This window comes from Nestor notabilis, unplaced genomic scaffold, assembly GCF_000696875.1.
Source record: "Nestor notabilis isolate BGI_N333 unplaced genomic scaffold, ASM69687v1 scaffold22940, whole genome shotgun sequence".
NCBI classification, from domain to species: Eukaryota; Metazoa; Chordata; class Aves; order Psittaciformes; family Psittacidae; genus Nestor; species Nestor notabilis.
Genome location: NW_009910075.1, coordinates 107,957 through 124,611, shown reverse-complemented (window position 1 = coordinate 124,611; position 16,655 = coordinate 107,957). Strand labels below are relative to the sequence as shown.

Genomic DNA, 16,655 nt, shown 5'->3' with positions numbered 1-16,655 from the left:
CTGCCCGCGCCTCTCTCCCTGTGCCCTAGGAGGTGAGTGGAGGAAGATGAATTCCCAGCAGCAGAGGATGGCCGCGATAGGAACTGACAAGGAGCTGAGCGACTTGCTGGACTTCAGCGCGGTAGGATATTCTCCGAGGTCTTCCATGGCTTCTGCGTGGTAACGCGAGCTGAGGAGTAGGGGCAGCAGCGCACAGGGCTTGGCTGGGTCCGGCTCAGCCAAGTTGGACACCTGAACTTTGATGTAATGTCTAGACTTCCAGATTTAATACTGTAATACCAGCTGGGTCAATTGGTTTAACTGGTTAAAATCGGGCTGACCCAGTGATGGCATAATCTAATAATTAACATTCGTTAAGCTGGTGTGTGGCATGAGTACTTTAGCTTTTTTTTCCCCCTTTTTAATCAAAAGTAAATGTAATGCCTGTAAATAAGAGAGGTTATTCATTGATCGTTTGGGCTTAGAAAATTACAGATATTTTCAATGTGATACATTTAACACATTTCAGAAATATGCTTGATTTATAAACATAATAGGAAACTACTGCCTCCCAAAAGCTGTCTGTATCCAGTGTCACTAAACACAGATCCATAAGAAATGTATTTTGAGTAGCAAAATTTAAGATCTATAATAACTATTTGAAACTGTTATAGTAGTAGTAGGTCTCCTTTTAATTTTTTTGAGTTGCTTAAAGTTGTTTAAAGAGATGTTAGTGGTATCAGTAAATTGTAAGGAGTACTTTAGCTGTTTGGTTTAAGGGTCTAAGCATGCATCTTGTGTTCTGTTCATTGTCTCACAGAAAAATGGATCGTTTCCTATTAACTGTTTTTAAGTTTACATTAATAATTTAGCACTGAGTTTCAAAGCCAGTTTAAACACATCTTTTTTTCTTGTTTTGCAGATGTTTTCCCCACCTGTTAATAGTGGGAAAACCAGACCAACTACACTAGGAAGCAGCCAGTTCAGTGGATCAGGTAGGATGCACCCGAGATACAAAAAGTTCATGTAACTAGGTCTTGATGCTTTAGCTTAGTATTTACGTGCTTCAAGTATGGTAATTTTTCATTTGTGCTTATTCTCATAAGACCTTCAGGTTAATTAGAGATGTGCTGTTTTGATCTAACACATTTTGTTAACCACAGTTTTCCTCTATATGCCTTAGACTACTTGTCCCAGTACAGTGAAGCGTTAAGTATCTCTAGTCATACTGACATGCAAGTTGTCTGTTTATCTGTAATGTTAAAAATGAAGGGCTGCTTTGGTTTTGTTTATTTGATAAAACCAAACCTACCTGTTCGGTTGAAGTATTTCCTATCCCCTGCATGAAAACAGAAAACAAAAATCAAGTGCCAAATAATGAAATACTCTTCACTCGAGGATGTATTTTAAAATGCAGTTCAGAAGGAAAACGTAAGGCTAAAACAATTCCCTAGTGCTGTGTAGTTCTCCAAGTCTTGACAAATTCTGGTGTTGACTCTTTATCACTGAATCCGGAAAACAAGTAACTGTGTTTACATGTGGCATGTACATTGTGGCTTCAATGTCTTCTCATGAAGTCCACCTAATGGCTCCTTTCAGAGACTTTGAACTGAAGCCTGTAATAGGAAATAAGTGCAATTTTTTATCTTTGTATCATTTTTGGATGTATTTGTTACCACTTCCAGAAGAGAAACTAAGAGAAACTTTTTGATAATGTGTTTTTTATGTATGCTTATTTTCTGCGGATACAATGAAGCGATGTTTTTGTTTTTGTGAATATGACAAAGTGATGTTTGTGTTTTTAGTTCAAGTTAATGAAAATTAATTTTTAGAATGGCTGTACAGGAGTGAAGTAGTTGCTGGAAGTTGAGCAGTAACGTTGCCTGTTTGCCTCTTACAAAGCTCTTGTCAGAGCTGTTACTTTGGGAGTCCATATGACACTTTGCATCTTAGTGATACTTCAGAATTTTTGTTTTTAAAAGCATCTTAAAGCTTCTGAATTGTATAATTTTGCAAACTCTTCAGAGACTATCTTCCATGTCTAATTTAATGAATATAGGTCGCAAATGTTGTGATTGTAACATACTTACAGAAGCATTTTACTTTTTCTCCTCTAAAGTATGTAAGTGGTTTTGCCTTGCTCTTTTAAAGTCAAATTTAAATTATTGGCAATAGTAAGACAACAAATCCATATATGATGTAGTTAATTTTTTTTAAATTACCAATATTCAAGATACTTGTTTCTCAAAAGTGTGTTTTAAAAGGCATTCAGGCAGCTAAAACTTACTGTGGGGACACCACAACCTGAGCATCTCCTCCTCTTTTCTCCTTGTTTTTCCTGAATGAGTAGAATGATTTTCTGTTGAATAGTAAAGTTTTCATTTTTAGGTTAGCTCTTAAATCAGTCTTAGGCAATGTGGCTGGTCCTGTTTGTAGGTAATGTTTCCCTTCTTTCCTTGGATGGCTCAGAAGAAGAGATGATGCCAGAATACTTAGTATTTTGGGAGAAACAGTGTTAGTGACTCCTGGAAGTTTCTTTACCAATATGGTATATCAGCACACAGATACCAATCATGAGCAACGCACTGCAGCTGTCAAACGAGCTACAAGCTCAGTTGAATTCCCCTTGGAAAAGGTAATGGTATATAGTTGTAGGTTTTAATTCAAAACATTTCTAGGTGCAGAGATTTTCTGGTTAGTGGGATTATATGCTCCAATTCTTGTAATGTTACAACCTAAGTCTTGACCTAGGAGGATTACTCCGTAGGAGTGAGAGGTGACAAACTTCTACATTAGTTGTGTTCTGTGTCAGTGTTAAGTGTTGTAGAAAGACTATCTTAAGATCACTGACAACATACAGGCATTTAATTTCTAGCAGTCTGATGTAATTGTGATCTTGCTTTAATTTCAAGCGTTCCATAACTTCTAGGACCAACAATGTGTGAATTTTATTTTTTTTTAACTGCTAGAGACCGCTTTTTAAGAGAAACTGGAGGAGGAGGTATTCAATCCTTTGAGCTGTCTAGTACCGAAAGGCACAGTGTGCACAGATTCTTAGGAAGTACTTTGTAATTTTATTTGAATACAGAATGATGCTACCTCTTACAGAGACTTCCTGTGATTTTGATGCCAATTGCAGAAATGCAGCTTGCTTCAGACTCTTCCCTATTAAATTTGGTTGTTTTGTTTACCTAAGGCCCTTACAAACATAAAATCACAGAATGGTTTGGGTTGGAAGGGACCTTGGCGCTCATCTAGTTCTAACCCCCTGCTGTGGGGACAGGCATTTTCCACTAGAGCAGGTTGCTCCAAGCCCTGTCCAACCTGGCCTTGAACACTGCCAGGGATGGGGCATCACAGCTTCTCTGGGCACCCTGTGCCAGCGCCTCACCAGACTCATAGTAAATAATTTTTTCTTAATGCCTGATCTAAATTTCCCTACTATCAGTTAAAAGGCATAACCCCTTGTCCCAAAGGAAGTGTTTTCCTTAGTAGGAACAAGCATGTGTTTATGGTTTGTTATTATACAGCCCCCTTTTTCTCATTAGCTTAAAATAAGCAGCTCTGAAAACACCTTACCTGCTCCTCCTCAACTGATTGGTGATTCGAGATGCAGCCTAAGGCTCCCATTAAGTAGGTGAAGATCAATTGCTTGTTTGCCTGGTTCTTAAGACTGCAAGTTTCTGGGAAATCTGATTTAGAAGGAAGGAATGCTTGTGATGCATTTTCCTTACTGTCCCCCAGTTTAAAAGGACAAGTTAGTTGCTGTTCAAGGGTGGTTAAGTTTGTTTCTTTTTCAGGTGTGGCTTTGTGCAGTGTTGGAGATAGTAGGGTGTATGTTATTAACTCTGATATGGTATAGATCTGCAGTAGTTCTGTTGATTATGCTGTAAAAATGTGTAATTGGGTGGATTGCATAAATAAAACAGCTCATATGACTGATATCTATAATTTGAAAGAAAATTCTGTCGTGGATTAACACGTGAACGTTGTGTTTTGATTACAAGGCAGCTAGAGGCTCGTGTCAGGTAGGCTCACTGCCTACAGGTCAATCAGTTATGAATGAAAGCTGCAGATGAAATAAGTGAACCAGTCTGATATAGTATCTTATGACAGTAAGTCGTGTAAGCTGCTGATAAAGTCAAATAACCTGGTCAGACTAGTGGTGAAAATAAATATATTGGAAAGGTAACCCGAGATGTCAGTCAGTGAGTCAAGCCACAAAATACTCCTTGTCATGCCTGTTGTAATTACCTCTTGTTTAAAGCGGAACTTCCCATTCTTTTCTCCTCCAAAACCAACTTGTGAAGAGAAGGTCATTTCTGTCTTAGAATCACAGGAGAAGGCAAAGGTCAGAGATACTCTATCAGGCTTTTTGCAGATTTTAGTTAAAATTTTCTGTGTTTATGCTATGGTTAACAGCAGTGTTTATGATTTACAGTGGAATTTTGGTTTGTTTTGCTTTTGGAAATGCAGTTCAAACCTGGATGGTGACTGATTTTGCAAATACCCTTCATTTATTACAGTAACTCCATTAAAATTCAGTCACAATATTCAGACACCTGCCACAGGCAATAATGGTTCAATTTTCCTGTGGTTCTCAGTAGGTATGATCTCAGTTTCAATTTGGAACTTTCTAATCTCAGGTGTGGTACTCTAAAATAAAACCTTTTTTAAAAATTTTCTTTTGCAAATAACTTCTCAGATATTAAAGAAGAATGAAATGGTAAGAGTTTGAAGTAAGAGGTTGTCAAGATACGATACTTCTCTTGCCCATGAGGTTCTTCTGAAATGTGTGAAAAACAAGTACACACATTTTTGTGCACAGCTTTGTACACAAACCTTGTGTACCCAGAAATTCCTCATAGTAGACTTTCATGCAAAAAATCTTCCAAATGTATCTCTCTAGATATCAGTTTGTATCAGTTTGGTCCCTTTTTATGGAAATTCAAGAGACTGCCCTTTCCACTTCTCTCTACTAATGTACTGAGTTTGTAGGGGAGGATTAGAATAGGTCACTAATGAGTGGCTTCATGTGAAGATCATTTAAGTTGATAGCCTGCCATTAACCTGAGTGTCCTTAAATTGGGGCCATGTGTCTTGAGACTGGACACAATGGCAGTTCTTTAGCAGGTATATTAGGTTACCAGTGTTTCCAAAGTTAGCACGACCTGACTTGGTTACTGTTTATCAGTCCCGTGAACTCTTATTTCTTTTTAACTTTTGCATCAGCAGTTCCTTGTAAAACAAAAAAACCCCGATAAGAAAACTTGAGAGTTACCTGGGTGGGTAGTGTTTTAAATGCTGCATTCACTAATCTACTGCAAGTATCGAAGAGAAAAGGCACTCTTAACTCTGACAGCCAAATCCCAGCCTGGGAGAAAACTGCAGAAAGATGAGACTTATGTGTGCAAATCAGTGCTCCTGACCTTTCAAAAGGCAGTATTTTTTCTTTTTCTTTTTAATTTTTTTTTCCTTAAATGAGAACTGTGATTCTGAAGAAGAATCAGTTCTGTGATACTGTCCTACATGTGTTTCTGGTGCAGTCTTCATTTGAGGTGTAGGCAATGCCTGCTCCTAATCCCTGAATGAAGGAGTTGATGAGATTTCTAATGTAGTTGTACAGTCTGGTCCTATGGTGTTCAGTCATGACAGACTCTTCTAAACAAAAAAACGTGGAAGGCCTATGTTTCAGGAGTTTGGTACGTGTTTCTGGTTTTGTCATCCAAAATATGTAATGATCCTGTGTGTTTCAGTTTGGTGTTCAAAAGAAGATGAGCTTTTTGTGTGATAAATGGCAGGAATCTGGCGTGGCCTATTGAAATATACATTAGGTCATGCAGCTATGTGGTGCTTTTATTATTTTTGTATTTAATTGTCTCCTTTAGCTCCATTAAAAGTGAACCAGCAGGCCTGGTAACCTGGTATATCATCTTGGGTCTGAGGGTTGATAGATTCTGTCCTCTTCTGAAGACCCTGGGAAGAGTTGTAGAAACCTTGTGCTTGAAAGCAGAGAGGTCTATAACTTGTTTCCTCTCTAGTTGTTCGTAGGGATTACTCTTCAAGTGGGCAAAACATATGAGGTGAAGATTTCAGTCTGGATCCTTCATCTATTGCATTTAGAAACCTAAAAGGGTGATACAGTGCTAGTAAATATGTGACTCTGCAGATCACCTGTTGGCAGCCTCTGTCTCACTATTGCTGTCTCTTTTCCTTCTCCCCTTCCCTTGTCACTGGAAAGATAAATTATCAGACACTTCATGAACAGTCTTGAAAAGTACAGCATATGAAAGGGCAGAGTAACTGCTTCCATATTTCTGTTTTAGGAAGGGGTGGGGGTGGAAATGTTGGACAAATGGAGGGAACCGATAACCCAACTTTAAAGCAGCCAGTCTCTCTCAATGTGTTTGTGCTCACATTGCGGATATTGAGGGTTTCGTGCTTAAAAAAATAATGGGACAAAAGGCAGAGTTCCTGGGACAGGTATGTGTTCTGAATCCAGCTTGGTGAGCATAAGTAGGTGTTTGTCCATGATTTGTTGCTGTTGGCTATGCTTTTGAAATGGCTGTTATCACTTAAGTGATGGTATGAACTTCATGCCAACTGGTCAGAAATTCCTTGCTATATTCCAGATAGCTAATATTAGGATTTTTGGTAGTGTTTGGCCTGTCTTCAGAGATACACTTGCCACTGTTAATAAAGGGAACTAACTTTTGTTGTATTCGCATGCAGAGAAAACATTATTTCAAAAAGGTAATCTCATATTTCCAGCAATTAGTTTTCCCTGGATGAGGACAGTGATGTGATCACTGTGTTTACAAGCACAGCATTTAACCTCCAATCCCTATAAAAAAACATTACTGTCTTACAACCAAGGAAGATCTTTGCAGTGTTGTTTCTGTGTGGCTTCAGAAGGTCTAGCTAGGGTTGCAGTAATGCCTTGTCCTTTCCTGGTGTGGAACTACCCAGGATGGAGCACCTCCCACCATCACCCTCAACCCCAGCCGGTAGCTCTTTGATCTGCCAAATTTTTCTGATCTACTGTAAGTGATGAGGAACGTCTGGATGCTTTGGAGAGGGGGTCTTAATGGCATGTGGAAAGGAAGGAAAATGATTTGAAATTGCCTGTTGCTGTATTTTGGTATTTACCCAGAGAGTAGTGTTGATACGAATGTCAACACAAGGACTAAAGGTTTGAGTAAAATGGAGGAAGAATCCTGGAGAGAGACTGAGGAGAGATTGCATGTTATCCGAGGAGTTAATTTTCTTTAAAGACAAGTATAAATGAGATTCTTAGGCATTCATATGTCCTTTAATGGCAGCTGAAGTTGTACTTAGTCCCTTAATTACCCTAGAATTTCTATTATATCTGTAGCTTGTGTTAAGGTTTGAGGTTATTTGGTTTTATTTGTTTGTGGTCTCTTTTTGGGTTTTTGGCAAGGGAATTTCATGTTAAAACTTGTCATTCATACATACATGCCAAAGTTCCCCTTCCCCCCATTTCTTTCCAGCTGTCACATATAGAGGACTTAACTCCTTAGTCATTCTGCTATCAAGTGGGTATGACAGCTGTTTTGTCTCGGATAATTTACTTTATCTATAGATACTGTTAATGAATTTCTGTTGATCTACTGTATTCTGTACTATAAACTTAGTAAACTCTATTTTCTTTTAAGTTGCTAAAGGTATGGTGTAATTTTCTTGGTTGAAAATTGTGTGTATTTATTTACAAAAAGAAGGATATTTAAGCACCAATATAATACCATATTACTTAATAAAAGTGGAGTTTGTGGAGACTATTTTTAAAATTCACAGATGTGCATAAACTCATAGTTTACTAGACTTCTCTTGACTGCAGTTCTTTTTGTTGGTACTCTAATGTTGAAGGATTATGTTTTGGGGGAATAGCACTGAGCTCTTTTAGAAGCTTTGTAATATTTCTGAAATTACTTACAGATCCAGAAATGATTTATGTGATATAATACGTAAGTCTTCTATCTTAAATTCCCTTAAGAATAAATCTTAGTTTATCACATTTGAAAAATCAGTTTCAGTAAATGGCTTCACTGACTAAAGCATGTTCTCTAAAAAGCGTTTTTAGAGGCATTGTCTAATATAATGTATTAGTACTTCTTCAGAGGTATATAGCAACACTTAATTAGTTTTGTATGCTCTCCTGTGAGGAAGTCACTAAGTTTAAATAGGAAATAAAGAAATATGAAAAGGTACTGCATTATTTGTTAAAGGTTGTTACTGAATACTCATAACTAGTTTTAAATTGTGTATACTTCTTAATCACTTAGTTGGTTACTAAGCACGGTAAGAAAAAGAAGAAAGTATTATTTCAGTGCATAATTAGAATTCTAATGACAGGAAATGTATTTTAAAATATATTTTTAATTTTTTTTCTGTCTTAGGTAGCGATGGCCACGTTTTGGGGTTTTTATTACTATGAAAGTCTAGCATGTCCTCAGTTCTGGTGTATACTCAACCTGATGATTTGAAAGTACTTGTGGGCTTTTTGGTTACTGCAATCCATTATTTACTAGTGGTTGTAGGGGCAAAGTTGTTGTTGGGTTTTTTGGGGATTTTTTTTCTGTGTTTTTTGTGGTGCTTCTTTTTTTTTAACTATTATGAATCTAAGATGAGATAATGATAATGTTTTTTTAATGTCTTGAATGGATGCCTTGTTTTTTCATTTGTAAAACAAAGCCGTGTTTGTAAACACAACATTCTAAAACATAAAGGACATACTTTTTTGGTGAAGATGTTAACTGAATACCAAGAATGATCAGAAAGAGTAGCTTTTGTTATATTTAATAATATCTCACTGTCTTCAGAGGATAATCAGGCTAAATTGTACCCAATCATTCTTTAGGACTTTGTTAGATTCTTGTATGCTAGGGATGAGATTTTTTTTTTTAAAGAAGGAGCTGAAATTGCTTTAAATTAAATAAACCTCACGTTCTTACTGATGTAATGCAGAAAAATCTGGCTTGATCACGTCAAAATAATTGTTGCTAGTGTTTTAAAGCCGTATTTGGAATGGGGGGTGAAAGAAGAAGAGACTTGATAAAAAGAGTTTACAACCCTGTTTAGTGGGGTAATGCTCTCTACAAATGCCAGCAAAACCTTAGCATAACACTTAAGTAAGGTTTGTCTTGGGCAGAAAAATTGTACACTTCCATATTAGTGCTATGGAAAACTTAAACAGCTAATGCTATAGAATTGCATTTAAAAAAGAAGGTTAAAAGTGTACATTTCTGGTATTGTAGTTTCTCTGTAAGTGGAAAAGAGGTAGTTGGGTTTTTTTTTTTTTTTTACATACAGCTGACAACTTTGAATAATTATTTTCCCTGCAGTAAATTTTGTTTATTGCAGTGGACCTGATTTCTTCCTGATTTCTTGCACCTGATCTTCTACAGAGATTGCTTATATTGTGGTGTTTTGGGATTCTTTTTGTGGGCATGTGGGGTATTTGTTACGCTTTTCAAGTCTGCTTTTTGATGTTGCAGACTTTATTTTCTAGTACCAGCTGTGGCTGCACAAGCGGGTGATATCTGCATGGTTTTATCAGGTTGTTAGTTACATGGAGTTCCACTAAGAAGTTGAACCACTTGCTCTTGCTGTTCTACTTTCCTTTGCATGAACAAAACTGCTGGAAACATTTGGTTTGGCCTTGTCTCTGAAAGAGCTCTGTGCTGCTGTGTTCTCTTGTAACAGAGAAACTTAAGTTAGGCTGGGTTAGAGTTTTATTTAGAAGTGCGTTTTGAGCCTACTTGGCCTGTAGCATTAGCTGGTATCTGTATTTTATTCTGCCTAGAGTATGACAAAAGCATATTGCTAATTTTAATATGTATATCATTGTCTTTGGAGAGTGAATTGATTTATAGTCGTCCTGTCTTCTTCTATGTTCATGTTTTACAGACAAAATCTTGAGTGTGTTTGTGCTGTTCCAAATCGTACATAAAATAAAACCAGAATGCACATTGGTGGTTTTTGTATGTACTATCTGCGTTTTTTAACATCTATCTACAAGTCTAAAATGAACTAGTTTTGTGTAATTTTTTTTTTTTACTTGAATTAGGTGATAAGAAGGGAACCAGACAGAAGATTTAGTAAAACATAAACCTGAGTGTGATTTATACCTATTAGCCTATAATGTGTGAGAAAAAAACTTAGGGAGTTTAATTTAAAATAACATTGCTTTGTGAACTTGGTTTCTCTAGTTCTGTTTGAAGCCTAAAAGGTGGAGATAAATCCATGGTAAAGTCATTTAATTTTGTGTGCTGCAGGGATGTCTTGTAATCAAGTATCTTTTCTTATTTTTCCCTGTGTCGCACTAGTGTCAGTAGGATGCTGTGGAGGTAAATACACTTCAGAAAATCCTAATGTAGTTTTAGTCTTCTATAGGAGAATGGGATTCACTGTTTATAATTTTATTTTTTGTTTGTTTGAATGCAAGATACTGTTGTCTTGGTGTTATCCCAAGAGCTCTTGTGGCTACTCTGTGAAATGATTAAACCGGACAGTTTTGCTTGTAGGACAAACGTTTGTTATATTGTGATGTTTGGATTTCAGTGCGACACCTATCCCGTTCCAGTTTCTTTATGCAGCAACTTCATGAGTCATAATCTTTGCAAAAGAACACAGCTTAAAATAATCACTGATTGTTTCTTTGCGATTCTACTCTCTGTCCACTGCAAATAAACAAGAGCAGAAACGACAATATCATTTAATCCTTTAATGTTTGCTTTTGACGTGCAAAACATTCTGTTGTAATAGAGGAGTAATCCGTAAGGAGGGTAGCTGCTCTTTCATCTTTCCGAATGCTAAATGAAGCCAAGGCTTTTATGAAGAGATGGTGATTTAATGAAGATGACCGAGTTTTGGAGTAATGAAAAGCTTTCGTTTATTTCTAAAAATGATGCCTGGTGCTTACTGCTGTAGAGTTCAAACAATTTACAGAAAAAATGCACATCTCTGCCACTTTATGTGTGTAAATGCATGTAATGTCTGACGTGTTCTCTGCTCTATGTAATGCTTTTATTTTGGTAACATTGCAGATATCTCTGATATCGTATTCACTTGCCAGAGGACAGTAATAAGCACACAAAAAAATAGAGCATGAACTTTGTCAATATTACTTATGACAGGAACATTTAAATTAGATATTTTTCTTGCAAGTACTAGTGAGATGCTGAATTAAAAAAGCTTGTTGACTGAAAAACCCCAAAACCCAACCAATAAACAAAAACACCCCCCCAACCAAACAAAGTGCCCCTAATGCCTCATTCAAAAAAAGAAAAAACCTCCCAAAACCTAAACCCTGGTAAACGCCCAAACAAACAAAAATCCCCATAATTTTTCTTTTTCTCTTTCCATTGTTAATTTCATTAGTTTATTTGGGCTAATTTTTTTTTTTTATCATCTGTAATATTACTACTTGCAAAGCAAGCTAGATAATGCCTTCAGAAGGAAGCAGAGAGAGGCTTTAAACGATGGGAGACCATATCCTCTCCAGAACATACTCTCCCAACAGTCTTTCAGGCCTTCATGAATTAGTGAAAGGGCCTTTTATTTATCCCCTCTTTGTAAGTCAATCCCTTTAAAGTGGCAAGTAGTCAACTTCTATGAAGGTTAATCTTTTTTTTTTCTTCTACCGAGATTTTAAAGCTGGTTGTGATTCTTTACAAAAAGTTTTTGCATTTGTGTTAGTCTCCAGTATGTGAGTGCTGTGTACTACAGCCAGAAGCAATCTTAAAGGTTGCTAAACTATTTTAGGGTTGCCAGGAACATAAAGAATGCAATCATGTTGTTACATCCTTCCTGTAACACAATGAGAAATGTATCTAACCATCTGGGGTGAGTGAATTTAGGTGAGCAACAACAGGCTGGATTTTGTCTACTTTTTGGAAGCTGTCATGTAATAAAAGTGGACTTGTAACTTAAATTTCCTTTGTACCCTTTTTAATGGCTTGAATTACTGGCTGGATCCTATGTCAAAGTACATGAACTCATAAGTATATAAGAGTGATATATATGGCATGAATGCTTAAAACACTACATGTTAGGTGAATAAATTTCAAGACGTGTAAGGCTGTGCATTTGTGAATATGTTTCTGGGTAGAAGGTGAAGCATTAGAAGAGAGATGAGAGATGGCTTTTTTTTGAGTGATGCAGTAAAACCAGAGTTTATATTTATGCATGTCTGTTACACTCATTAAACCCACTTTAATTTCAAGATACTTGTTGAGTACTAAATAATGGTTTCAATCATCTGCTTACTTACTATGTACAAACACTTCCTTTTTACTTTTCCCCCATCCTGTTAGGGGAAACTGGGATCAGAGAAGAGGTAAATGCGTGCATATGCGAGATGCTGTATAATGCAATTTATATTCTATGCTAATGATTATATTTCTTTTGGGCCTTTGAATATCCCATAATTGTTTTGTAAAGTGAATGACTTTTTTTTTTTTTTTCTTCTTTCTCCTAGATGCATCTGTTTATTGGTAGGTAACCTAAGTGCCTTGTGAACTATTATCAAAAAAAACCCTGTTTTGTGCCTTTTATTTCTGCAAGTGAAAACTGGTGTGTGTACGACCATGTAACTTGTGCCGCAGTGAGGAATCAGTTGGAGTTTGGCCGTCTCTCATGTATGTGTCATAGGTTGTCTCTGAATTGGATACTGGAGAACATGCGGTTGCCATAGCAATGAAAGTCCTTTTGAAGGCAGGATTCTTGGCAGAGCTGTTGCATCTCCTAAAGTGCTTGGTGCATTGATCTGAAAGTATCTTGGCCAGTATTAGCACATAGCTGTAGTAAAAAGAGCGGGAAGTATACATTTCCTTAAAATACATGATTTTCTTTGTTTGTTCACAGCTAACTGTACAGCTTTTTAAACTTTTATGCTGTGAACAGTTCTTACATTTAACAACCTTAGGTTGAATGAATGTATAGATCGAGCTGTTTTAACAGCTCACTAGTATTCACAGCAAAAGTATCACTGGATGACTTCCATAGTTCTCTTCAATACTTGTCCCATTACGTACTTGAAAATATTTTGGAGAATTTCCTCCGTGATTTTGGTTACCACAAAATAGTTGTAAAAATATGCTGCTTTATTCATAATGCTTTTCAATCTGTTTTCCTTTTTCCCAGGTATAATGGTTGCCTTGCTCCCATGTTATTTATATTGCAGAACCCTAAATGTGATACTAATGAAGGAGAATCACTTATGAAGAACTATAGTTCTGTATTTATTTGGAAAATACACTTAGAATCCCTTTTTCAACAGACAGGGCTAGGTCTTTGTGTATAAATATTTCTTCCTCAAAGCATGCTTTTGATACTAAATTGAGAAAAAGCTATGAATTTCTTGTATTCCATCAGATAGATATATATAATTTTTTTTCTTAACAAGTGAAGTTTTCTTCCCCAAGATGAAGTGTAGGAGGAGTTCAGAGACAATTTGTGTAGCTCAGATGCTCTAGACAGCAGTAACATCCATTTCTACATGTGCTGTGAGGATGGAGTTGATTAATTTTTTTCCTTATTTAAAAATACCAAACAATTTTAAAACTGAGGAATAAAAAGAAAAAGTGAGAACTTTCGTAAGTGTAATTAACACTGTGGAGCATATTCTTTCATGTGCGCTGGGATTTCCATGCATAAGTGTTCCTTTGTTACTGAAAGAGCCTCTAGAAAAGAAGTTTGAAGTTACCCATATAGCTTGCTCCTCCCTTTAGCTTTAGTCTTTAGCTTTATCACTTTCTCTGAAATAGTAGATATAGATGAGAATTAAACAAACACTGCAATCTTTTTTTTTTTTATCCTTCAAAGTGAAATTGAGGAAGAATGAAATCATACTTTATTTGTACTTGTAAAGAACTTACTGCCTGCTGTAGCAGATGTGAGCAAGTGCCAGACTAGTGATCTTCAGCTTGGATTTTGTTCTTTCAATCCCTGCCCCCTCTTGCCCCTTTCTCAGAGTAGGGACGGAGCATAGCTTCAGGTTGGCTTGGCCCTGGGAAGCGTTACTGAGCTGTGGCTCTAAGCAGTTTAGACAGGACTTGTTACTTGCAGTTTGTGCATGTGTTGGTCTAACCTGGGTAGACAAGTCGGGGTGTAAGTGACCTTGGCATGGTGACCGGATCCTGCACCAAGGGGAGGTCAGCATTGATTTACTGAGTGTGAACCAGGGGATTTAGACTTTGCAAGGTGTCTGCTTGTTGTTGTTTCCCCTGTTTAAGCAAATTTAATGCTGCATCAGCGAATGTGTGTACTGATGCTCTCCAGCTATCCTTGGGAACAAACACAACATTAATAACCCAAGTTTCCTATAGCTGTTTTGCCAGTTGGTCTCGAGTCACGTTTAGGGGGAAATGTGAAGGAGTTGTGAAGGTCTTTCACGGCTCCAACAAATGTTCTATTTATGTGTCCTTTAGCCTACTCTGATTGAGTAGGCACTGTTTTGGGGATTGTGGCAATAGGTTCAATGAAATAATGTTGAGATAAGCTCACTATGTTCTGAATATGTAAGTATTTATCAATACTGGCCTGATTTAGTCAGGCTTAGCAGAGATAGCATTTAAAATTAGTTTAGTATGAGAAGTATTCATCTTTTGAAATTTTAATTCTAAAAGAATTTTATACTTGGATGATTGGTTCTAAAATTAAATGAGCTGCTCATGTAATTCATGTAACAAGCTTCCATCTTGAGATATTAAATACCTTTGAGTATCCTCTGGTTTTGTTTTCGTCTGTACTGTTTGATCAGATCAGTTAAATTGCAAGGATATGGAATACTGAATTATGAACAAAATACAAAGTTCTCTAGATTTGGTCTTAATGCCTTTTCCATGAAAATTCACATATAAAATCTAATTGGAATGGCAAATTCCTATGATATACTATTACTGGATACTTAGTGTTGTTGTTTTTTGTAATTTAAATAAGCTAAAGCGGGCATTAATATCTCTATCAAAAACTTCTGCCAAGATTGTGTTGTTGCATAATGAAGAGAGAGAAATCTTTAGTTTTATAGGACATAGCAAAGAGGCAGAATTTCTGTTCATATCTTGCTGCGTAGTTCTTATGTCCCTTTGAAGAACTTTTCTGGTTTTCTCAGCTGTAAAATGAGGTCTAGTGTTCACACTGTAGAAGAGACAGTGTTTTTTAACTTCCAGGGAAATGGTGGAATTGGAATGGTTAATAGGAATAAGTTCATACCTAAGCGGAGTTAAATTAGCTTGCGTGTATTTTCAGTGTTAATATTCAATCTCTCCTTTTGTGTATAATTTCAATGTCTCTGCTTGTTTAATTCAATCTTTCAGTTACATTGATGAAATTTTGGGGTTTTCATTTTCAATTCAGTTCAGACTGTATCTACTATACAGCTTTTTTAATATAAGTTCTGTTATTTAAAAATGTGGAAGTAGACATTTCAGTCTAGGACTCATAGCAATGTTCTAGAAATCATTATAGCACGCCCTCACAGATTACGCATGCTTCTCATTTCTGTAAATTGTATTTGAATCTAATCCAAATAAGAAAGTGCAGATAAATACATTTGCCAGAAATTCTTCAGGGAAGAAAATTACTAGTTCAAAAAGGCTTCCTGATACGTAAACAGAAAATAGTCCTGTCCATAGCTATCCTTTGTATTTAATGGATTAAATTCACTTTGACAGCTGGATATATGTACCAGTGTCTAGCCCATGGCCATGATCTAATAATCATGGATATGGTAACAAGTCGTCTAAAAAGATTCAGTAATCGAGTGGGTTTTTTGACAAAACCTACTCTGACTGAAACAAGAGATGGGGCTGTGTGAAATGTGACTGCATTTGCTACTGTGCCTGTATTCTGCATACTTAATAAATACCCTTCGGGATGTCGTAGGCAGAACCTATGCTTAAACAGAGATGGAAAAGCTAATTGTGCTACAGCAGCATGTGCTCTAAAGTTATGAAACAAATTTGATTTAATGTAATGATCATGAAGAACTTAGTTTCAAAACATTAATTTCTCCTTCCCCTGAAGTGCTTTTTAACTTGTTTGTTTCTTTTGTCATAAAAATAGTTGTATACTACTAAATAGAGCCTTTTGTGAAATACACAGTTCTTGTATCATAATTCTGGTATGTGAGGGGAAGTTTAAGAAGTACTGATGAGTAAACACATGTTAAAGGGGAAGACTTCAAGCACTACAGATATTTTGAAAACAAACACTTTACATGCTAACAGTATGCTTTGGTCTCAATTGTGTTTGACTATGAAAACCTACATTGTATGTAAGTATCCTTTAAGAGAAAAACAATGCCTTGGCCCTTGAGCAATGCTTTGTGAAGCAAAATTAAACTAGTGTATTCTACCAAAGTAGGGTGTTATTACTATTGGCTGATATTTGGTTCTAGCTTTTGGGCGAGAAAAAAGCTGCTTTACATTCTATAAACCTCAGTAAAATCAACTGGATTGGGATAAAAACAGTGTTCCAAAAATTGTAACTTTGTTCTCTCTTCTTTTACTTTGGATAGAATTTCTGATATAGCTGGCAGGAGCAATGTTTTAGAAAACACTGAAAGGGGAGAGTGTGTGAACCAATTTAAGGAATTAAACGTGCTTTTAGGAAGATGAATTAACTGTTCACCCCAATTTATAGGCTACATTTCA

The 16,655-nt window shown here is 36.5% G+C and overlaps 1 protein-coding gene across 1 annotated transcript in view; it reads left to right on the top strand.

Annotated features, from left to right (window-relative positions):
- Positions 1 to 46: 46 nt before the first annotated feature.
- Positions 47 to 16,655, top strand: part of LOC104413281 (transcription factor 12-like) — a gene marked incomplete at its 3' end in the record, with an annotated part of 114,411 nt that continues 97,802 nt past the window's right edge. The window contains exons 1-2 of the mRNA XM_010024225.1: positions 47 to 138; positions 871 to 974. Of these exons, the coding sequence (XP_010022527.1) occupies positions 47 to 138; positions 871 to 974 (196 nt within the window). The remainder of the gene's footprint in view (positions 139 to 870; positions 975 to 16,655) is intronic.